Raw genomic sequence first — 23,523 nt, 5'->3', positions numbered from 1 at the left:
ACGAGATGGCCTGCATGGCCCCTTCCAACTCTAGGATTCTATGATTCGGTGATTCTATGACTGTTGTTATTTCCATATTGTGCTTGTGGATTTGCAAAAGTCTGTGTATGGAACAGTTTGTGGGTTTGGGTGTTTTTGGGAAGGTTGTTCCATAGCGACGGCGGCTTGCTCTCCACGGCAGAATAAAGTCTGCTCCCGGGGTTGGTGTTTCCTCCCCTTGCAGGAATTGGGCCGGGTGTGGTCAGGCGCACCAGATTACTTTGGATTGGGGCCCATGACTGCCATGAGGCCAAACAACTTCAGGGACGAAGGAGCCAGAAGGAGCCAGACCTGCCAGGCCAGGCCAGGCCATGAATTGGGCGTGGCAGCAATGGCGATGCACACAGCCACGCATCCCCCGCGCAACCCATTTCCCTTGAGGAATGCGTCTCCTTCTTGCTCCTTCCGAGAGACCACCGAGGGGGCTCTGGGTGGGCCAGCATGAGACCGATGCGCTCTCACGGCTTCCAAACCCACTTGAGGGTCGTAGGGCCAAAAGACAGCATTGCGGGTCACGGGGACACAGAGGCCCAGGCAACTCTCAGCCGCACAGTCCAAAGGGGGCCAGCCTTTAGAAACCTCCTTGTCACCGCGCACTGCTCCAAAGGCTGTGAGGAACAAGAGCGTTCCTGGCTTCCCTCCAGCGGAGGGCCAAGGGACAGGGGCAGCTTGCCCTTTCCTCGGCCCCTTCGGCCCATGAAGAGGACCAAGAGTCACACGAGGCACCCCTGATCCCACGTGGGTCACACCTAACGTGCATTTTAGCTCCGGAGGGCTGCCCTGAAGTCCTCCTGAAAATCTGCCGGCATGTGGTGGGTTTCAACAGGAAAGGAGCCAGACTGTGGACTCTTTCCTGCAGCAGAGAGGGCAGCTCTGTCCTCCAACCGGCATTCAGACTGTGGCTCTTATTTTCCTTCACAGAAAAATATGAAGGGATGCCCCCCACAACCCCCCCACCCCCATCCAGCAGGTGCCCTCATACTAGGTGCAAAAACAAGAGCCCAACACAGCTGACCGGCTGGCACACAAGGCAGCACCTCGCCAGTTTAAGGGATCACAGGGCTGAACTGTGGAGAATAGAAAACACAGACTCCAGGTTTGGCTGGCAGAGCCGGCCCTTCCTCTGGACCCTGGAGGTCTAGAACCAGAGAAAAGCGCCACGGCAGGCAAACATCAACCCCGTCTCCGATTATAAGCTCAGATTGCAACAACATGGTTAGGACTCCCAGGAAATGGCACAGGACGGAAGTCCTGATTCTGCTAGGGCCGCTTCAAACGGGAATTCTTTGGGGTCAGATACAGTCGCTATTTACTTGGGAAGGTCCTGAACATTCTTTTCTCAAATTTAAATCGTGAGTTTATGTCCAGTGTTAAATTTTGCATTTGGCAACGTCGTCTTGTTTACTGGTTTGTATGTTTAACAATTTGTGAGAAATTCTGCTTCAATTATTCAGCTTTTTGCTTTCTTATTCTGTCTTTGTCTTACCTGAAAAACTCTAAACAAAAATTAAAAAAAAAACAGGACTAATTTTTTTTGTCTCAACACTGTAAACATTATTATTGATTGTGCTTATGCTGACGGCGACCCTGAGCGGCAGTCCGTGGAAGAATACGCAGCTACAAAGGCAGCAGATATAGGTGCTTTTTTAATTAATCATGATAATGGGCCTGAAAGGTAAGCAGCCATAAATACAGGGAGATGGCAAAGCAGGTCTGCGTTTGATGGACAGAGAGGAAGATGCCTGACTCTTACTTGCAGACTTATTCAGCCAGCTGGTCCAGCCAGCACCGTCCGGAGAAACCTCCCGGCCTCTTAGAAGGAATCAAGTTTAAGAAAAAATGAGAAAGCAAGAGGCATCTAAACACGAGTCAGGGAATGAATAAACAAACGGGCGGTACTAATTACTATGGGCTCCAATCACAACCTCAGTCTCACCAATACTGTTCAATACTCGAATAACAATTCAATTTCTTTTACAATTCTTTTATATACTAGAAGGAACAACCATAACGGCTTCTAGATAAATTCCGTTTTCATTGGCTTCATCAGTGGTTGAATCTTCCAATCCTAAATTCAAAATATACAGATTATTATTCCCCGCAGTACCCTAGAGAGCCTATGGCCTATTGATACTAAAATACTAAATCAGTAATATAAGGTAAGGTTTTAATATTCATTGTGATTTGACAATATTAATTCAAATATTTATATAGAAGATATATACTTGTGCTGTTAATTTTATAGGAAAGGCCACCTTTGATACAGCAAACTGTTTTTGAAGTATTTCTTTGCTGCATTGTTTAATTTGATTAATATGGATAATAATCTGTACATTTTGAATTTAGGATTGGAGGATTCAACCACTGATGAAGTCAATGAAAACCGAATTTATCTAGACGCCGTTATGGTTGTTCCTTCTGGTATATAAGAGAACTGTAAAAGAAATTGAATTGAAATTCATTATATACATTATTACAAACATATTGCCTTGGAAAGGTTCCCTGTTTTCTTCTGTTGATTTTCCATTGTGAACCTTTCTTTTTTCGTATTGTAATACTTGAATAAAGCAATCCTAAATTGTGGGGGGAAATGTGATTTTCATTTCTTGTTTTGTTTTATATGTTTTTATGTATTTTATTTAATTTAGATTGTAAGCTGCCTTGAGCTCCATAAGAAAGGCGGCCAATAAGTGTCTTTAATAGAATTGATGAATACTTAATTTCAGCATCGTACCAACAAATTATTTGTCATGAAATAGTTACACCAAGAATTATTTTTAAAAAGTCTGATAAGATTCTGGAAACCTGTGAGAAGGTACTCAGGTCTGGATGGAATATCACAGACAGGTGCCTTTCAAGTCCCACCATGGAAGAAAGATGTGAGATACAGGTAACCATTTTTAGAAGGAGGGGTTGGTTCTTATATGCTGCTTTTCACCCTGTGAAATAAGTCCGGCTGAGAGAGCCCTGATATTACAGAAGAAGAAGAAGAAGAAGAAGAAGAAGAAGAAGAAGAAGAAGAAGAAGAAGAAGAAGAAGAAGAAGAAGAAGAAGAAGAAGAAGAAGAGTTGGTTCTTATATGCCGCTTTCCCCTACCCAAAGGAGTCTCAAAGCGGCTTCCAATTGCCTTCCCTTTCCTCTCCCCACAACAGACACCCTGTGAGGTGGGTGAGGCTGAGAGAGCCCTGGGATTACTGAAGAAGAGAAGAGTTGGTTCTTAGTGCCTCCTTTCTCTACCCGAAGGAGTCTCATAGCGGCTTACATTCACCTTCCCTTCCTCTCTCAGGTGACAGGTGGAGGGGCCAAATACTCTCTGAGCTCCTTAGAGGCAGAGGAGGAAACAAATGTGGTAACCACCTGCAAAATACGGGGATCAGAGATTATGCTTATCGTTCCACGCCCTGCCACACGTTAAGGGACAGCACAGCTCTCCTCGGTGGTCATACCCCGCTCTAGGCTGGTGCAGGGTCTGGGCCGTGGGTTCTGCACCGGACGCTCCTTCCACAAGTCAGCTTCCAGTGCCGTGAACACACAATGATTTGTTACTAAGCTGCTGTGCATCGTCCAGATGTCTTCCTCAAGGTCGCGTTTCTCTTGCGAGGAGAATGCATTTCCCTTTCTACCTGGGCAGATGCCAATTCTTCTCCCAGATAATGCAGGGCTTGCCACAATTATTTATACAGCATTTTGTTTGTGACTGGTGAGGAATGACACAACTCCCGCACAACCGCCCACATTTGTGAGGGTTTTTGGGGGGTTTTCTTTTAATGTCTGAGAGACTTGGCACTCCCTCATGGGGCCTTTCCAGCACGGCTCACCCTCGAAAAGGAAAGAGACCCAAACTGGTAAAGCCGCTGCCCGCATCCCCAGCAACACGGTCCTCCATTTCGTGAACCCTTTTGCTTTTCTTCTACTGGTGCGCGATGATGCGCTTGCCCCTCCCTGGCAGCAGAACACACGTTCGTCCTCCCATGGCCCCCACACTCACAGCCCCCTTCGTGCAGACGGGGTATCTGCCGCTGTCCTGGCATGGGTAGGAGGCCTCAAAAGAAAACCTTCATGTTCCCGGGACCCACCCTCCGTTGCCCCCAAAGCAGCAGCCGGGAAAAGCATTAAGCACGAGAGAGGCAGCCTGAACACTCAACCCTGGAAGGAGACCCCGGGACTCACAGGGGCAGGGGCAGGGGCAGGAGCCGGCCTCCCCTTTGTCCCCAGCAAAGCACCCAGAACTTCTGGCTGAACTGAAATCGAGATCAACAAACGGGGAACAACAGTCGGACCACATTTTCCAAGGCAATATTATTTCCGACAGCGACTTATGGATTTTCTCTGAAGGTTGAAAGTGTTAAAATGTTTAAAACAGTATTAAAATATTTTTTTAAATAGCGAAACGGAAGATATTTCAATGTTTTAGGGCGGGGGCTGTTTCTGGGATGCATTTTATGGCCAGTGATTCCTTTAGTCCAGAAATAGTAAGTAATGATAAAGGTCTGACACTTGAAGCGATGGCAATTTGATTTTAAAAAAAACCCAAACTACCTTACCCTCTGCACTATTTTGCTGGATGAGCCAGAGAGAAATCAGACTCCGCAGCTGTTTATACCAAAGGCAAGTGGAGGAGCAGCTGTCCCTCATCAGCCCACGGAGGTGGTCAAAGGTAGGAAAGCATCCTAAAGCGGGGAGAACCACAGCGGCCAGCCCCAACCCCAAGCTGGTCTGACCGGGCTTCATTTTGCTCCAGGATACTGGGCTCCCCCCAGGCAGAGAAGAGCCAGCAAGAATTGGGATCCAGCCCGTCCAAGAGCCAGTGAGGCTCCCTGACCAAGGCCCACCCTGTGTGTGTGCATGTGCGCGCTACGCACATTCATGTGCTCCCAGGGGGAGCCTTGAAAGCCACTCTGGAAGGGGCAAACAAGGCCGGCAGCTCTTCCTTGACGGCTGTTTCTGGGTCCAAATCCCCCCCCCATGCGCAACCCCCACCCAGCAGTGCTTGCATCAGTGCTCCGACCGCCACGCATGGCCTGACTCATTGATTCAGCCCTCTTGTTATCAGGGGATCACAACCTCCCGGCGTCTACGAGCCACTTGCTGAAGCCCCCCGGAACAATGCCTTCCCTGCACTAAAAAAAGCACGGAAACACATCAGAAGACAGACACGCAAACCGCCTCGTGCCCTGAGAGGTCGTCCTGCAGGTCTGGGGGAGCAGGAATCCTGGGGGTCCTCATCCCACTGCTCCAGCCCTGCAGACGGAGCTGGAAGAAGCAAAGACCCTTCTTGGAACAGCTTCGTCTTGGGGACAGAGTCAAAACAGCTTCTTCCCCCTCACTCCAGGCCAAACTGCGGTCTGAAAGTGAGAAGCCAAGTCAAAGGCCATCTCCCCCTGCCAGAGAGAGAGGAGGGGGTGGGGGGGGGGGAGAGACACCTCTGTGTTTGGGAAGACTTTGGGGGAAATTTGGGTCCCATAGATAAGTTTACAGCCCCAAGCGCACACAGGTAGGGTGCTCCTCGGCAGAAATCACAAAATGGAGACCTTGGCTCCTCAGACCGCCGTGGAGTTTAGCACTCAAGATGTCTGATCCCAAATTTTTTTCAGAACGACAGTGGCTAAATGCGAAAGCCTCCTCCTCATATGATCCACCCAAATATCAAATCAGGTCGTGCTCCCAGTCAGCACAATCCCTCCTGGCCTCTGGCGGGCTCACTCCCAAGGCAGGAGAACAGCAGGACGGGGGCTCCAGGCCGGTCCGTGGGTGCGCTGACACTTCCCCTCGCTCAGCAGGGGGGCAGTCAGGGGCCTCCAGGCAGACCGGAAGCATTTTCGTTCTGAAATAATGGCGTTTCTGACGGCCCCCTGCGAAGAATAGCCCGGGTCTCGATAAAACTATCTCCATCAAAAGAAGACTTTCCTGTTATTGAAGAAAATAAACAGGGGAGTTAAACGGTTTAATTAGCCGAGGAAACCCTCCGGCCAGTCGGTCAGGGGTCACGGATATTTTCCTGAGCCGGATTCCTTGGTTTGTCGAGCCAAAGCGGCCCCCGGGTCCTTTACCCGGAGCCAGTGATCCACGCAAGGGCGCTGCAGGGTGCTCCCCAAATCCGCTGGACGGCCTCACAGCGGCCGAGGGGCCTCGTCTCCTCCCCAGCAGCCAGCCAGCGTCAGAGGCATATTTACTTAGGAGGTTTCTCCGCTGATTTTGAGGCTGACTTACAGTTGAAATAATAAATTATCAATATGAAAACAACAAGCCATGCAAACATAGCAGGCCTGAACGCTTGCTGAGGACTCCCACCAGCCCCCCGGCCCACATTTCTTTCAACAACAGAGATCTGGAGCAAGTTAGCCGGTGGTCTCACAGCCCCCTTCCGCTTGCCCTGGACTGTAAGCGGCCAGCTGTCCCTGCCCCACGTTCTCCGGCACAAAAGGGATTCTGCCAGCCCTGTTAGCTTTTAATAGGAGCTGTTTGAGATGGAACTGAGGATCCCACAAAACGTGACCTCTGCCACAGGGCTCAAGGCCCCGTCTCTTCGTTGACAAAGGAGATGAAAAACCAGAGCTCTCCTCAAAGGGGACACGTGAAGGAAGCTTCAGCCTCGGATGGGTCAAGGGCGGAGTGGGCCGGTATCTGCGCACAAAGGTATTAATTCAATGGGCAATCCGTTCAGTAGGTTGAGGACAGACCAAAAGAATTGGAATTGGATGCCAGAGGGTGCAGTGACGGCCACAGGAGTAACCAGCTTTAAAAGAGGATGAGATAGATTCATGGTGTCACATTCAGAGGCACTAAATCTCTGAATCCCAGAGCCAGGAGACAACATCAAGGGAAGGCCTTGGCCTCTATGGCCTGAACTTGGCTCTCCCCAGAGGAACCGGTTGGCCACTCTGTGTGAGAAGACAGGAGGCTGGACTGGAGGGACCCTCCCTGGTCTGACCCAGCAGGGCTCTTCTGAGGTTCCCAGGAAGACCTCGGGCCCTCTGCCCTGTTGTTGGCCCTGCAGAGGAACTGCTTGGCCAGGGGATGCTGGACTATATAATTTGTCTGACCCAGCACAGCTCTTCCGATATTCTTAAAGTTGTCAAGGAGATGCTCCAAGTGAAGGGCTGAGTCCCAACCCTGAAGAGGCGACGACCGGCCAGCCACAGACTATAATGGCACATGAAAATGTATCAGGATTGTTTTCGGTTGAATAACACGAACATCCCTCCCTCCCTTCTCAAGCCAACGGTGTGTCTAACCCCTCAGCCCGCCTGTCCCTCTTTCCGGGAGAAAACATTGTCAAGACATGACAACCCACCGTGTTTCGGCATTTGACATGCTACAGGCTTACAGAAGTGGAACAAACTGGTGGGGTCGAGCGGTTCTGCTCGATTCGACCACCTCAGCAATCACCGAGCCGCCCCTGTGGTGCTGGCCACCTCAGGCTCCGGTGATCGACGAGGGGGCCGAACCAAGCCAAACCACTCGACCCAAAAACAAAGCCGTGTTCCCCAGAAGTTCAGAAACCGTTTCCTATGACCACTGTTCAAAAGCACGCTGTCTAAATCTATAAATCCAAGCGTCCCTCCCCGGGACGTGGAATCTACTACAGCTGCAATCCCAGGGGCCTCCGTGGCTGTAGGTTCACATAAACAAGACGGTTTCAGGATGGACCTTGTGACCCGCTCACAGAAACCCATAAGGATGCTGTGCTCCAGTTGGGCCGTAAGACCCAACTCTCAGAAAACCCAGACCCTCCCACGGAGAGCAGCCCTTTCCCAAGAGAGCGATGGCCCTGCAGGGAGGCTTCTTCTGTCCCCCTCAGCCCCACAGAGCAGAGCTGGATTCAGCCAGGAGCCCCTGCTGCCTCTTCGGTGATCCCAGGAAGCCCCAACCTACAACCTCCCCTGTCTCCCTCCACCTAAAGGCCCTGCCCACATTGGAGCCATTTCCCAGCGACAGCCATTTCTGGGTGCCCTTTTAACAACCCCCCCCCCACCCCTTCCAAGACACCACAGGACTTTGGCCTATTATGCACGGTTGTTTCCCCTCACTTTCACCCTGCAAGTCCACCCTGCAAGTCCATCGGGTTTTGTTTGTCATTCTGCAATAATTTTCCTTCCTTCAGTGCTCATTTCCCTTTCTGGTTGTTGTTTCCCCAGGTTTTCTGAGAGTCCTTTTGTGTTAATTTTCTCCTTGTTTCACTTCCAAACCAAAGGTAATTCAAAGTTTACAAATTCCTTTCGCTCTTCCCCCTCCCCTCACCTTTTTGCCACCTCTCGAAGGGTACTCCCCCACCCCCATCAAGGTAATTCGACGAACTCTACAATTTCCATCATCCTCTCCCCTTAATTGATCTACAAACTTCATTCATTCATTCATTCATTCATTCATTCATTCATTCAGCAAGTCGGCTTGGACTAGGGAGGGTCATTTCCCCCTTGGTTTTATATTTTTCAATATTTTGACGAGCAACATGAGTCTAGGAATATGAAACTATTGCTAGTCTTGGATCACTGAATTTTAAAAAAAATTAAATGACAGGAAGAAACGTTTAAAGGAGCTCCATGAGGTGTAGTTCCCTGCTGATATTTTGAAAAGGGGAACAGAAGAGAGGCGAGTGGCTGTGTCCCTAGTGCAAAAACAAAAAAGGACTTCAGTGCCGTATGTAAACAAAACAAAGGTGGGGATGGGCAGTATGGATTGAAACTGACCTGGGATGTAAAGCCAGCGAGAGCCTGGGACGGGAAGCCGAAAGCTCTGGAAACATTTTTCCCTTGCATGCTTTAATGAACAAATCTGGGGAGAGGAGCCATTTTGGCAGCCTCCAGAAGCCTAACATCAAAATGGCGGCTGAGCCACGTGAGCCTTCTGCAAACAGCCAGACTTAAGGATCGCTTGGGAGAGACCCGTTTGGAGGGCAGAGGGCCATCTGCACAGGGCAGGCTCCGAAAACTGCCAAGATCAAGACCAGCGTGCAGGATCAAATCAGAGAACCACAAAGAGGAAGCCGCTCCCATTGGCAAGGAAGGGCAGGGCACCAGCATGGCTATGCACCTGCACTAGGGCATCGACAAAAATGCAGCCCCTTTCCCCCCCAAGACTCCAAAGGCTCTCCAGAGCCTCTCCCAGAGGCCCCCTCTCCCCCCATACAAACGGCAGCCCTGCACAAAGTGCGGTGGAGCGGCAGCCGGCTGTGCACGGGCACACACACACTCACACTCACACACGTTGACAGCTTGCAACGCCAGTGTCAGTGGGGTCTACCCAGCATTCTGTACACTCAGCGTGTTCCCCCATATTATTCGATTCTGTGACTCTCATTTTTCACAGTGGCCGATAACACCGCAGAGAGTCCCCCGGTGCTCCAAAATATGGAAAACGGGGCTTCACAGCTGCTTCGTAAAGTTTTTAAAAAGTCTGGTCAGTCCCCCCCCCCCACTTGCTGTGTTCCTTTCTGTTTCCTTCCATACAATGTGCTAATGCTAAAATGCGTGCATGAAACCTGGATCACGACAAGCTGAACGGAAGGTGTTGGCTGGATGCTCCTGCGCAGCCGTTGCGTACAGTTTTTAAAAAAACTTTGGACATCCCCCCACAAGTCACAAGCGATGTTCCACCCCAATTTAGAAAAGTTTTTTTTAAAATGTAGCTGCAGAACTAACACACCAGAAGAAAAAGAACGGTATGTAAGACAGGCACAGAATCTGAAGATTAAAGGCTTACTGCTCTAAAAATCTGCAGCAAGATATTCACGTGGAATGGCCCTTTCGTGTTGGCTATTTATAAAAAAAAAAGGCATTGCTATTGTGTTATAACAATCTGTTGTCACTTATCTATTTCAAGTTTTAGCGCCACTGAATTCCCGGGTTTGGTTTTATTTTAAAAATGTAATATCCAACCCTTTTTGTTGCAGAGATATAAGAGGAAAAATGCAGACAGGTTTTTTTTTGTCCTCATGTTCTGGGAAAGAATCTTTTAATTTATTAGATTTCAATAGGGAAAGAAAGATGTACAACATCTGGAGCGATCGCATGTACTGGTTGGTACCAGCTATGGCAAGAAGGGGATCTGTTTCCAATTTTAATAGAACCCGTTCTTATCATTACTGCAGGCGTGGAAAACAGAAAGGAGGGGCTCAGAGAGTTGCCACAGGAGACCATGCACCCATCAGTCAAGAGGAAGACACTATGGAGAACTGTGCGGAAGGCCACATCAGGAGAAGGCGGAAGACACCCCATGCGCAGGACATGCTCGGGTGGAGAAACAGCACTGCCCACTAGGGTTGGCCACTTCAGCGTCCGAAGCGGCCGTTTGCGCCCGAAGCAGACAGTGCAATGCCACGGGTGGGAGGGCGCGGCACGGGCAGCTTTGGGTGCGAACGGCCTCTTCGGACACCCAAGGACCCAACCCCACCCTCTGGGTTCTCAGTGGCAGTGCACAAGAGAGGGAGACGGAGCTTGGTAGAGCCTAGCTTAGTTTGGCTAAACAATAAATTATTAGATGCCCAGACCTGAACTAAAACCCGTTTGAATGAGTTAATGGATGAGAGTTTTGTGAGGGTCTACAGCGGGAAGAGGGGAGAACTAAAGAGAACGGATGAACAAACCAACAGGCCAACCTGTGCTCGGTGCCCACTGATCTGAGCAACTGGACAATATATATAATATATAATAATATATAATAAATAAATGTTCCTGGGTCAGATGACGTGATATGGCAAAAAGAGATTTGACTCTTGAAAGCTAATAGCCCCTCCCCCACACACACACACACAAAAAAGTCTTGTTGGTCTCGAAGATGCTTCTGGACTCGAATCTAGCTAAAACATACAGTTCTTTGTCCGCATTCTGCTTGCGTACTGGCCAGCCTACAGGGCCATGAGCTGAGCTTGCAAGGCATTTAACTGAGATGGACCCAACCCAGCAGCCTCCCTAGACCCCCCCGCAGACATGCAGGCCTGGACCAGTCGGACCTCCCTGGGGCCTGTTCTAAGTTCCCCTTCCCCTTTTAGTGTTGCCGACTAAGAGTCAGAACCGTTGCTGGGTTGTTGCTGGTGCTGTTTTTGACTATGTTATACGTCAGGCCGCTCCATGTACCCCCCCCCCCCACAATGTTATATGGAAACTGCCCTGAGCCGTATTGAAACACAGCATAAAAATCTAATAAATAAAAAAATAAAGGAGGACAAGGCTCCTACACCCGGACCTGCGGGGCCCCATGAAAGATGATGGGCCCCGTCTTGCAAATCCAGCAGAAGAACTGAGCTGGCCGCTAATCCCCTACAGACCTCCTCCTCTTCCCCTGACCGTCTGCCCAACTGCTGAGGCCAGGAGGCAACCCCCCTTCCTCCACCTGCTCCCAAGGGTCCCCCTGCGGCCCTTGGCTGGGGCTGGCAGAGGAGAGAGGAGGCTCCCTGGCCCTCTCCCGCCCCCCCCCCCAGGACGCCCAGAGCCCAACCGGGGAGGGGCCAAGCAAGAGCCATCGCACCACCTCCGGCCAAAACCAAAAACCAGCCTTCTGCTGTATGTTGGGGCCACCACCAGTTGCCATGCGGAGAACCCAGTGCCTTGAAGGTGGACTTCCACACCGGGCAGCAGATCTCAAACCCTCGCCCAATCCAGTGGGGCTCTGGAAGAGATCTGTTTCCCCACGATAGGCATGGTGCATCTCATTCGAACTGGAGAAAATAAATTACTCCCCAGACCTGAGGGACTCGGCTTTTATCAGGACTGGTGCCCTGTAATGGTTGCTGGGGCAACTCTAGGTCTATTGAGAAACACACACCAAATGTGGGCCAAGTTGAAGACATTCGGCATGAATTAATTGAGTCTACCGAAGAGGGAAAGGGAACAGGGCCCAAAGCTGCCCCCCATGGAAGCCCCTGGAATCGCTAGAGACGTTACAAGGTGAGCAGAGCTCCTTGGACAGCAGGAGCAGCAGAAAAGAGCAACTCACACGAAGGGGAGCGCTCAAGGTCTGCGAAAGGGCTTCATCCGAAGATGCTCGAAGCCCCACTTCACACAAGCCCCTGGAAACCCTTCTCAGCTGCTCTCGGGGGGGGGGGGGGCTTACTTGGAAACCGAAAACGCAGCTGGGATCCTGAGGAAGGCGCTACACCCTGCATTTCTGTGCTCCTGTGCTGAGATCTGTCTCACCTGCAAATGAAAAACAGGTGAGTCCTCAGGACATTCTCGTCCACCCACCACCCCCAGCTACTCAGGTAGTTTTTCTTTCCTCTTCCATGAACAGAGGTGTGTCTTTGATCATGTTTCACAGCAATGGAGGGAGAAAAGAAGATGCCAGGGGTGGGGGTAGACGGTCCGACCTAAACTCTTTTGCATCGTAACTGAAAGGGAGAGGAGGGGGCCAAATTATCCACCTGCACCCCAGTACCCTCTTTGTCTGCAAGGCCCTGCCCACACCCCAGCCACAGAGCACAGGATCAACACTTCCCCAATGCCCAAAAAACAACTTGAGGGGTTATAAAGGGACAGCGGACACCATCTTGCTCTCTGAAGCCGAAATCGTTCTGCGTAGCCCAGAAGGGCCGTTGTGGTCAGGAACGCGACACGGGGAGGTGGAGTTTTGTGCTAAGCCAGAGAACGGCAGTTCCACTGAGAGGGGACGGCTGGGCTGACGGGAGAGGCGGATCGGGGCCTCTTCCCTTCTGCGGGAATCCCACCCGCATGGGAAACCGGGAACAGGCAGGGGATCCACACTCTCAGCCCTTGTGGAAGAATCAGCTGCCCTTAGCAGCGACCAAGAGGAAGCTAATTCATGCCTCAGGATTCCCCATTCCTCTGCTTGGTGGACAGCAAGGGAGTGAATTCCCCCGAAATGGGGCACTGGAGGAGGAGAGTTTCATGGGCCCTGTGGACCGCCTCCTGCCCCTTGAAAGCCCCTACAGATGGCCCACCAGATGGCCCACCCTGGACCTCTTAGGATCCACCCAACATTTCCGTCACTCTGCAGCAGGGGTTGTCAAACTGTGGCCCTCCAGATGTCCATGGACTACAATTCCCAGGAGCCCCTGCCAGCGAATGCTCCTGGGAATTGTAGTCCATGGACATCTGGAGGGCCGCAGTTTGACGACCCCTGCTCTGCAGCTTCCGTCAAGCTTGGGGCAGGAGACGGTGGAAAAGGGATGGCCCAGCTACCATTCAGAGATGCATGTGCTTCTTTCTGGCCTGCCTACGAGTCTCCCCATTGCCTCTCCTTCTTTGGCCAATTGCACGGCCATTCCCACCCCCACCCCCGCTGAATCGTGCCCTTCCCAGCCCTTCCATGGCATCGTTTGCAAGTGGGGCTAGCCTAAGGTGACCAGATTTTAACACTGGTTCTTGATTAAAAATTTGGCCTATATGGAGCAACAAAAATTTTCATAGAAACGCATAGACCGCAAAAATAGTATTGTAATATATATTTTTTAATTTCCACCTAAGTACAATTTGCCGGGTGGGGCAAAAGTGGGACAATCTGGTCACCTTACAGCAAAACCCAGCTGCAGAAGGCATTGGACGGGATTGAGAAGCACCCAGGAAGCTGCCTGAGACTGACTCTGACCCCCCCCCCGCTCCCCGGCCCATCTCAATGCGTATTTCCTGCTCAGACGGGGTCTCAGGCCAAGGTCTCTCCCCTCACCTGCTGCCTGGTCCTTTCCACTAGGAATGCCGGGGGCTGAACCTGGGACCTCCTGCCTGCCAAACCACAGCGCCTCGCCAAGGACGTGATTCATCCTGTGTGAAACAACCACGTCGCTCCAAGATTACTTCAGAGGTCAGACGCTCAGAGATGCTTCCTTTTTATTGGCATTATTTACTATCTGCCTTTCTGATACACTCCGCAGTGAGTTCAGGATCTGCTGTCTCCAGAGGCAAGCAAAATACGTGAAATCAGAAGGTGCATCTATGATGCCAAAGGAGATTGAAGGAGCAAAGGAGGAGGAAGAGGAGGAGTTGGTTTTTAAACCCCCGTTTTTGCTTCCCAAAGGAGTATCAGAGTGGCTTGCATTTGCCTTCCCTTCCTCTCCCCACAACAGGCACCTTGTGAGGGGGGGTGAGGCTGAGAGAGCCCAGAGAGAACTGTTTGGTCAGAACAGCCCTATCAGGGCCGCAATGAGGACAGGGTCTCCCAGCTGGCTGCATGTGGAGGAGGCACAGGGAATCAAACCCGGCTCCCCAGATTAGAAGCCGCCACTTTTAACCTCTGCAGTATGCTGGCTGTCCCGCCAAGAGGGCCTGATGAGCCCCCAGCCGCCCACGTCTCAGTCCCCAAAGAGCGTTTTCAAAGACTAACCTCTTGGCCCGCCCTTCACAAAGAACCCCGAGGAGAGGCAAAGAACCCTCAGGCACGTCCCAAGCCTGGACGCTCCGGAGAGGGCTTGGCAGACCATCCTCCACAGCCTGCGGCAGCTATGAGGGGGGAAGGCCACGAGCCTCGGCCAAGCAGAGAACAAGGCCGCTCGGAAGATGCATGCAAGCGGCAGCATCTCCAGGAACTGGCCCGAGACCCCGGGGGACACAGAGCATTTTGCCCACAGTGCCAGCATGTGGCAGACAAGCATCTGGTGCCCGATCCCAGGGTTTTCACGGCAGGAGAGGAACACAGGTGGCTTCCCATTCCCTGCCTCTGCACGGCAATCGGGGTCTCCCCTCCAAGGAAGACCCCAGGCCCACTCTGCTTAGCTCCTAGGTCTGATGAGACCCGGCCGCCAGGTGCCCAGAGGGGGGGGGGGGGGAAGGGGCCCAGCCCACAGGGTTAAGTTCTCCTCTTCTGCCGGCCAAACCGGTTTTAATGGGAACCAGTTTCTTCTGAGCAATTAATTCATCAAACAGAAATATGAAAACACCAAAAACTGAGTTCAATGCATGGTACTTATAAGCTCCACGTTAACCGCCCTGAGCCTTAGGGGAGGGTGCCATACAAATGTAAATAAATTTAAAAAGAACCCCGAATGAATGAATGAATGAAATAAGAGAGTGCAAATGGCCTTAATTCCTCCTAAGGACTTATCCAAGGTTCCCACCAAGGCCGAAGAGACCCGGGCAAAGAGGCAGCAGCAAGCAAACGGAAAGTGATTAATCACGCAGGAACTGGGGTTTTCTCAAATGAATCCACGAAACCAAAAATCTTCACCAGAGATGTAAAATTTCCCCATATTTGGAAGCACAAGAAGAAAAGGGTCCTCCCCCTATGTTTTTGCATTTTAATAATAATTGGGGAAAATTTGAGATAAATGTAATGCTTACTTTTAGACGTGAACTTATTTTACCGATTTAACAACACAATATTTATAACTCAATCAGCAGGTACAATCATACTACCGGCACATTTATGGAATTTGAAGGTCTTTGTTTTCTGCAAGAAAAAATTGCAGCTGTACCCAATAATTCAAAATAGCTTGTGAACTGCTGCTGTCATTGCAGAAGAATCTTTAATTTTTGCCATCTGAGAGGTAGGAAAAAACAGAAGTTGAAGGAAGAAAAGAAATTCTGATGTAAACAAAAGAAATTCATTTGGACAGAAACTCTCTCAGGAATTTGCAATAGGCAGGCCTGCCTGGCCAGTTTCGATATTCAGCTAAAATGTATAACATCGAAAACATCAAATTCTTTAATAATGTATTATGAGTAAACACATTTAAAAATGTTAATTGTAGCCAAAATGATCTACATTTAAACAAAGCAAACAAGAGCCCTTGGAAATGTACATCCTCCAGTTTTGTAGTTTTATTATTCTATGATGATGATTCTATGGTTCCCACTGGAAAAATATAAAAAGGTCCTCAGACATATATTTCGAATGAGTAAAATGATTTGAAGAACAGCATTTTTCTCACTCTAAAGTTAAAATATTGCATGAGGCTTGTTGCTCATTGCTTCCCAAAATTTCCCCTTTTATCTAGTGGGAGACTTTTTCATGCTATACATTTTGACGGTTAAAAACTTTGTCATATGAACCATTTTACTCGCCCTAAAAGGGGGAAAAGATCATAGGAGGCCCCCCCATTTCCCAATTTTTCTATAGGAAAAGTTGGGGGGGGGGGAGTCCCAGAAGAACTGTTGTTTTCTTTCTGCTTTCCCCCAGTCTTTTTCCCCAGGCCTCAATTTTCATCCCCACAGCAGATCTGCCACAGCCTTCCTTGCCCTGGAGTACCCTGTCGCTTTACGCCTCTCACTAGACGTCCCTCTGGCTGGGTGGAGAACACAAGGGGGGAATTGTGAGCCTGTCCTCGTCCAACTTTTATGCTCTGCCTCATGGTGATTTCTAGTCCGACTGGTTCTGAAGGACCCCAGAACACCCAGGAAGGCACCTGGGAAAGGCCAAAATGAATCCCCCCCCAAGTGTCCTCACCACCCACCCCTTTGCCCTCCTCGCGGCGGAATTCCCTGCCGGCCGCTCTTCCCTCTACTCTAAAACACAGGGGCACCGGCCAGGTGGGGAGATTACGCTCTTTACAGAACGCCTCAAGCCTTCGGGGGGAGGCGGGGGTATAAATATATAATAATAATAATAATAATGATAATAATAATAATAATAATAATAATAAATGGCATGTTAAACAGTGGTTAATTTTGTGAGCAACCCAACCCTTCCTTGAAATAAGAATCTGGTTTTATATTTCCCAGGACTCACAAGGGGTTTCTGGGGGGGACGGGCGGGACTGTTCTTTCCCCAGAACTGAGATGAGGAAGGAAGGAAGGAAGGAAGGAAGGAAGGAAGGAAGGAAGGAAGGAAGGAAGGAAGGAAGGAAGGAAGGAAGGAAGGAAGGAAGGAAGTGGGATGAGAAGCAAGGAAGGGTCTCCAGGAAGTGACAGGCCCTACTGGACAATGTCTGTGACGCTGCAGAGAACACACACCTGCCCTCTGCCCTCTGCCATTTGGCAAATCTTAACCCCCATGGCCAGTCTTGGGCCAAGCGGCCAGCTGCCGCTTTCTGTGACGAGATCTCCTCTGCTTGGCACTGTCTTTGGGACGGGAGAGTTCAGCCCCTCACCACCAACCTGCCCCTACTTGTGGGTCTCTTCCCCAGGGCCTCCTAGGCGGGGGCCAAGGACAGTGAGGCGTCGCTGGGCTGAAATCTCCCCTGCTGCGAAAAATGCAGGAAAGAGGCAGCACTTTGGGTGACCGGCCGTCCTGAGCCACCGCCCAGCCTTTGCCCGAGAAGGCCAAAGAGCTCTTGGAACGTGGCCGTCCCGTCGCTGGAGGGAGACCCTGTGCCGGGATCGCAGAGGGGTACAACATGTCCGAATAAGAGCCGGGGTGGGGTGGGGCACAGACGATGGTTATGCCGAGAATCCAACCATCCTCTTAGGATAATGCCCGCTCTTCTGCTCATCTGCTGCGGAGGGAGTCCCCCAAAGGCTCCTTCAGTGGGGAAAGACAGGCAGGGTGGGGCGTGGGGTGCCTCGAGGACAACCCCGTCAGGCAGCGTGGGCTAGGAAAGCCAAGTAAAACAACCCTGACCGTTCCTGGGGGGCTGCATCTCAGCTGGCCGGGCGGCATTCTTTCCCACAGTGCCCCCCCCCCCCCGCAACTAGAAGCATTGTTCCAGGGCATTTGGAGCCCACCTTCGCATGCCGAAACGAAACAGGCACATTGCAAATCCATTCAGTGATGCAGCACGGAAGAAGAAGAGCAAAGGAGAGAAGGAAGCCCAGAGCCGATTTTGGTCCCTGCCTCCGAGGGTCGCTTTGGAGAGCCTTTGACCCCCAGGAGCAGAGAGGCCAAAGGGTCATAAACACAGCAGAAAATGGCAGCAGGGGGAAGAGGCGGCCGGGGGGGGGGGGATGGGGCCGATGACCAAGAGGCAAACTGGCGCAGTTAACCGCTGTGGATCTAGAGGGGCCCTGGATCTGCCGCGCATGCAAAAAAGAAGTGACGCTATCAAAAGTTCACTCCCGTCCGCTTGGGACGAGGTTTCTCTCTTCCTCCACTGGCCTCGGACAGAACAGAGCATGCAGGGAGAGGAGCACAGGAGCCAGGCAACCCCCTGCCCTCACAGTGCCACCAAAACAACCCCCTGAGAAACATGTGCAAACAGTTCCCTCCGTGACAGCAGGAGCTTGAAACTTGCTTCCAGTGGGATCGGCCACTGATTACAACAACTCAAAGTAAGAGACCATTTTGCAGAGTGGTTACAACGCAGACCGCACCCCTGTGGTCCCAGCCATGGGCCTCGGTGGCTGACCCTAGGCCAGCCACTCGCTCCAGGCCTGCCCTACCTCAAAGGGCTGTTGTAAAAAGGAAACAAGAGAAGGGAGACATTATTTGATCACCTTAAATGGGCCCACTCCTTCCCTCCAATGGCCTTGAGCAGGATCCCACTCACAAAGTTACAAACAAGCCCGAAGAACCCGACTCCAGATTGGGGAAGGGCAGAAACAGGGGTGCTGCTATCAGGAGCTCCTCTGCTGAGCTTTCTCTGGATCAGTACAAGCCAAGCAATGACCGGGCAGGATTCACTGGGGCAGGGGGTGCGGGGGGGGCTTCAAGGACTCTGCAGCCTTTCTCTGGCACGGGGGAGAGGCCTACAAAATACTGATAGGTCCGAGTTTCGAATTTCCGACACAGAAGACAGACAGGCAGGATCAGAAGGGACTGGCGGCTGAGCAGGAAAGGTGGTGGCCGTTCCTCGTCCTGCAGCTTAGAGGGCAAGAGTGATTTCCTCCAAGAAATTACTACACTTTTACAGACCGGTTGGGGGAGAGGGGAGGAAAGTATCATAAGAAGCAGAGGGGGGGGGGGACAAGCAGTCCCAGGGGAGGGGAATCAACCCCTTCGTGGCCTGCAGGGTCCCCCCTGAATGTGCCGCCGTATTTCTGTTTGCCTGATGAGGATGGTCTTCCAGCGGCGGTCCCACCCCTGGCAGCAGCCAAACCCTACCCTGAGCATAGAGGCCATGGCTGCCGTCTTCCAGGGCCCACCACGGGTGCTCAGAGGGGCCAAATCCCAGCGGGAAGCAGGGCCAGGAGCTGGCCAACAAATTGGTTTCCTAAGGTAAAGCACAGCCCGTGCCTTTCAACCTGGGCTACACCTGGCTCCCTCGGCTATGCAGCAGGCCTTGGTTAGCAGCCCCTCATGCCCAATGACCCCCCCCCAGAACACTTTTGGGTGAGTTCAGCTGCAGGGGGCAAGCTGCAGCCCCTCCCTGCCTCCTCGCTGACCTTATGCCTAAGAGCTGCCTTGGCCCGGAGGTTCCCAGCAGAACGCCCCAGGAGGAGGCTCCCAGCCCCGGCAAGCAACTGGTTCTCAGGCAGCCTGGCCTGCAAAAGGGGCACCTGGGCGCAAGCAACCCGCTGCCCGAATGCCGCCACGGGGCGAAGAGCCACGCTAAGTCGTGTGGCCTCCCAAATGCCTCTGAAATCTGGGCCCTCCTTAAAATGAGCCCTTGCAAACAAACTGGCACTTCTTGGGCGCCGAACCAGAGTGGCCTGGCCAGAGTGTTCTTTGGGAAGGTCCCTCTTCTTCAGCCCTCCCCCCCCCCACCTTTCAAGGGTAAACTGACTCTTACATATTTGCGGTTGGCCCACCGTGACCACCAGAGAGCTGGTGCCATCACTCTGGAGACGCCTGAGACCGAGGCGGCTGGGTGTATCTGCGTGGGAGCGAGCAAGACGGTCTGTCCGGTCCCACACAAACACGAGAAGAGAAGACGGACAGCCACAAGCCCAAATCGGGCGTTTCAGCTGCTCCGTTGGCTGGTTTGTCACCCACGGCAGCCGAGAAGCTGCGAGGGACGGAGGGCGCCTGCTCACCTGGCTCTTGTAAGTCTGGAAGAGGGTGTGGATACTGTGGGTCAGTTTGGAATTTGTTTCTCCAGCTTCTTTCCCGACTGGCTTAGTGAACCACCTCGCTGGCCTGCTATGGAAAGAGGCAGCTACACAAAAGGGGGGGAAGTAAGTCCAGATACGCTCCTGCTTCACTTCCCTTGTGAGTCCCTGCCCCTGTCGCTTCTCCGTGTGGACACGGGGAAGGAGGCTTCCCTGCCAGAACTCGGATTTTGCACGGCTGGGCACGGGAAGAAATTCTGGGCCGGCCCGGAGGGCAGGAGGGGACATTTCAGTGCCAAGGAGGAGGAGAGGAAGGGTGGGGTGGAGAGCGGCAAAGAGCCTCACTTCTGACTTGAGCGCAGGGAGAACAGGAAAGGCCAGGCAAGGGATTTGCAGAACCTGAAAAGGGACGCTGTAAGCACGGCTGGGTTTTCTGCTTGCCGAGCCTGGAAGTGTCCTGTGCCGAACGGAGGGCATCTGTGTGCCGGGGACACCAGCCGCAGGCCCTGAGAGGGACCTCCTGGCATTGTCCAGTGGCCGCCACACACACACAGAGGAAGGGACACTCGAAAGAAGAAGAAAAGACCCCTGGGAAAATTATTAGGCGGAGAAAGGCAAGTGATGGCAGGACGCACAAGGCGGTTAAGGACACAGACCGGCAGACTTCGCACGGCAGAGATTTGCTGGGATCCAGGAAACGGGAGGGAGAAAAGTGAAACAAAAGGGACGCAAGAGGCTCGGAGGACTGAGAGCTTCACTCCGCAGCCTTTGAAAACAAAACGGGAACAAGTTGCCAGGAGCTGCAGAGGGACGAGGTGGGGATTGGGCAGACGCCTTTCATTACGACTTGCCGTGGCGAAAGGTAAACACCCTTCCACCACCCCCCGCCACAGCCTGCCCAAAGTCGGCAGCAAATTGGGTGTCTCTGGGCAAAGGCTAAAAATTAACCAGGCGTTTCTGTTCCAACTTGAAAGCAAAACAAAACAAAACAAAGAGGAGAGTCCAAAAGAAATACGGAAACAAAATTACAGACGGGCGTGTTTGCCCGAAATGCACGCCTTGGAGGGGAGGGGAGAGGCCACGGAAACAAAAGGAGAGAGAGAGGGTCCCTTCCCCTCTCCTCCAGATCCCTTTTTCCTTGAGAAACTTGCTCCTATTTGGGACAGCGGAGAAGGAGAATGCAGGGTGGAGACTCTACAGCTGCCACACGCTGCTTGCATCAGCCCGCAGCTCCAGTTTGTCTGTTTTGTTGTTGCCGGAGCTGCCGGCACCTCGACCAGCAACAAACAGAAGGAGCGGGGTGGCCGGGGGGGGGGGGGGGGGAGGGGGATTAAGCAAAGAAGACCCAAAGCTCATCATCGAAGGTTAAATGTTTCTTCACATCAAATTCTAGCAAAACCCTTTTCATTCGCAGTAACCCAGCCACGGCAGACAGAAATTGTTCCCATTTGGCTTCATTCATTTGGGTGGGCAAAGGGGATTTGTTCCCTTGTTGGACGTTGTGGCCCTCGCAGGCAGGAGTGACACAGGAAGCCACCAAGGGCCACTGGCCTCCCCGTGACTTTCTTTGAACTCCTGCGCATGAAGGGCGCCTCTGGAAAGTTAGCCGATTTGTGAATGACGTAGGCAAGGAAACACAGGGAGAGGGAAGAGACACTCTGGAGAAAAACTACGGCCTTTAAAATTAAGCCGAGGGGGGGGAGTGGGGGGATGGGGGGGGGAAGACACAACAAGCAGTATTTTTTTTGTCTTTGACCTACCAGGAGTGTGAACAAAATACGCCAAGTACAGATCCAGTTCCTTAATCGTGACTCCAATGTGATGCGGCTGGACGCAGAGGCCTGGATTCGAGCACTGGGGCGACTTGTACAGCCGTTCCCCATCAGTACTTTCAAGAGGGATCCCTTTGAACAAGATGACCATGACCAGGTCCAGGCGCCACACCTTGTCGGCCTGCCTCAGGCAGTCAATCCTGCGGATCTTGCCCTTCTGGTCGGGGTTGGAGAGGACGCAGCACGGGGCTTTCTTGCCGGTGATGGTCAAGACGAAGTCCTCGCGGAACTCCGGACGGATGTCCTTGCGCAGCTTGGCCAGCAGCCGGGAGGCCCATTTCTGCTTGATCTCGGGCTTCTCGCCCAGCAGTTCGTCCTTTACGGCGCGCTCCTCGTCCTTGGACATCCGCTTCTCGTGCTTCTTGAAGTACTTTCGCTTCCGAGCTTGCAGATTGAACCATGTGTAGGAAAAGGCACGGACGTGAGGAAGGAGAGCTTCAATGAAGGGGTGGAATTCATCCTGGGGAGGCAGAGAGGGGGCAAAACAGAAGGGAGGGAGGGAAATGTTAGCACGCCGGCAAGGGAGAATCACCCTCCCAACCGAGGCCCTTCTCCCAAACAGCCACAAACTGCCAAGAATCACAGGAACAAACCGCCGAGCGCCGAACGTGAGGACCGAACAACAGGAGAAAACACAGCACTGGAAAAGGGGGTGTCGAGGATGAATGTGTGCGGGGAAGGGGGGGGGATTGTTTCCAGAACGCGGCTAGATCAGGACGAATCATTTTTAAAGCAACACAAAACCGTGGAAGCAAAATGTGGCCACCCTGACAATCAAAGACTGAAAGTTGGTTTGCAAAACTGAGATAGAAACAAAACGGGTACCGATTCCCTGGCTGGGCAAAGCGCTCTGGATAATGGTCTCCAGTCAAGTCGTTCTAGCGGGTTTTCTGACTCTAAAAAAAAACCTGCGGAGATTTTCCCCAAAGGCGAAAGCATCCAGGAAAAAAAGTCAAAAGTGGAAATAATTACCATTGCTCTGGCTCATCCCGACGAAGCTAAGCCCCCGATTCAGAGATTCTGGGCTCAGAATTGCAGAGTGTGGAAAGGGAGGATGGAGGGACCGCGAGGGGGAGGCGGAAGGAGGGGAGGAGAAGGAGGGAAGTCACAAGGAAAGGAGGAAGTCCCCCAGAAAAAGTGCAGAATGTTTCCTAAATTAGACGGGAAATCATTGCTGGCAGCAATTGCTGCTCTGACCTGCTCACAAAACTCTTAAGTCTCTTATTTAATAAAAATAACGGGAGAGCAAAAAAAGAAAAATTAGACAGGAAGAAACCAGGTTAGGAATGGAAAAAAATCAGCAAGGGACAAAAATAAATCAACGTCCCCCTCCTGCCTTCGCATTTGAGTGTGCACACACACACACACACACACACACAGGCACAAAATAGGTCGGAGGAGGATGCCAAATGTCTCTCTAAAAGGGAAAAAAAAATCCTATACGGAGGAGCGGGGGGGGGGGGAATAAAAACCGGGAGAACAACAGCAAGTGATCAGGTGCGGAAGTGGGGGGGAGAAGCGGCTTTTTCGGCGTTGGCAGCGGCGCAAAGATGCAACTTAAATGGGGATCCCTCCGCCTGCGACTGGGGGTGACCGGAGGGGAAGGGACCAGCTCCACGCTGGGATCGGCGATGACCGGCTGCTGGCAGAGCCCAACTGCTGGGTTGTGGGGGAGTTGGTGGTGGTGGTGGTCCCCCCTTCCCCCTTCCCTTTTCCCTCTTAAACTCTCTTGTTCGCTGGCTGCCTCCTTTCATGCCCAGTCCCCGACCATTCGCCTGAGCCTGTGCCAACAGGAAAAAAGAGCGAGAGGAGAAGGGCCCACCTATTTGGCAGGGAGGCACACAGCCCAGCAGCCAATGGCTGCATCAAAGGGAAGGGGGGGCGGGGGGGGGTTGGCAGAG

General features: G+C 52.1%; 1 protein-coding gene across 7 annotated transcripts in view; it reads right to left on the bottom strand.

The window, feature by feature from the left end:
• Positions 1-23,523, bottom strand: part of NFIX (nuclear factor I X) — a 171,551-nt gene that overhangs the window by 100,424 nt on the left and 47,604 nt on the right. For 6 of the 7 annotated variants that reach the window (XM_077329917.1, XM_077329919.1, XM_077329920.1 and 3 more), the window contains exon 2: positions 21,551-22,082. In XM_077329917.1, the coding sequence (XP_077186032.1) occupies positions 21,551-22,082 (532 nt within the window). Of the gene's footprint in view, positions 1-21,550; positions 22,083-22,594; positions 23,328-23,523 lie in introns of those variants that run through there. The other variant, XM_077329918.1, reaches the window with a different exon arrangement.

The sequence above is a fragment of the Paroedura picta genome, chromosome 3 (assembly GCF_049243985.1).
Source record: "Paroedura picta isolate Pp20150507F chromosome 3, Ppicta_v3.0, whole genome shotgun sequence".
NCBI lineage: Eukaryota > Metazoa > Chordata > Lepidosauria > Squamata > Gekkonidae > Paroedura > Paroedura picta.
The sequence above is the reverse complement of the archived record's forward strand: the minus strand, read 5'-3'. Positions and strand labels throughout refer to the sequence as shown.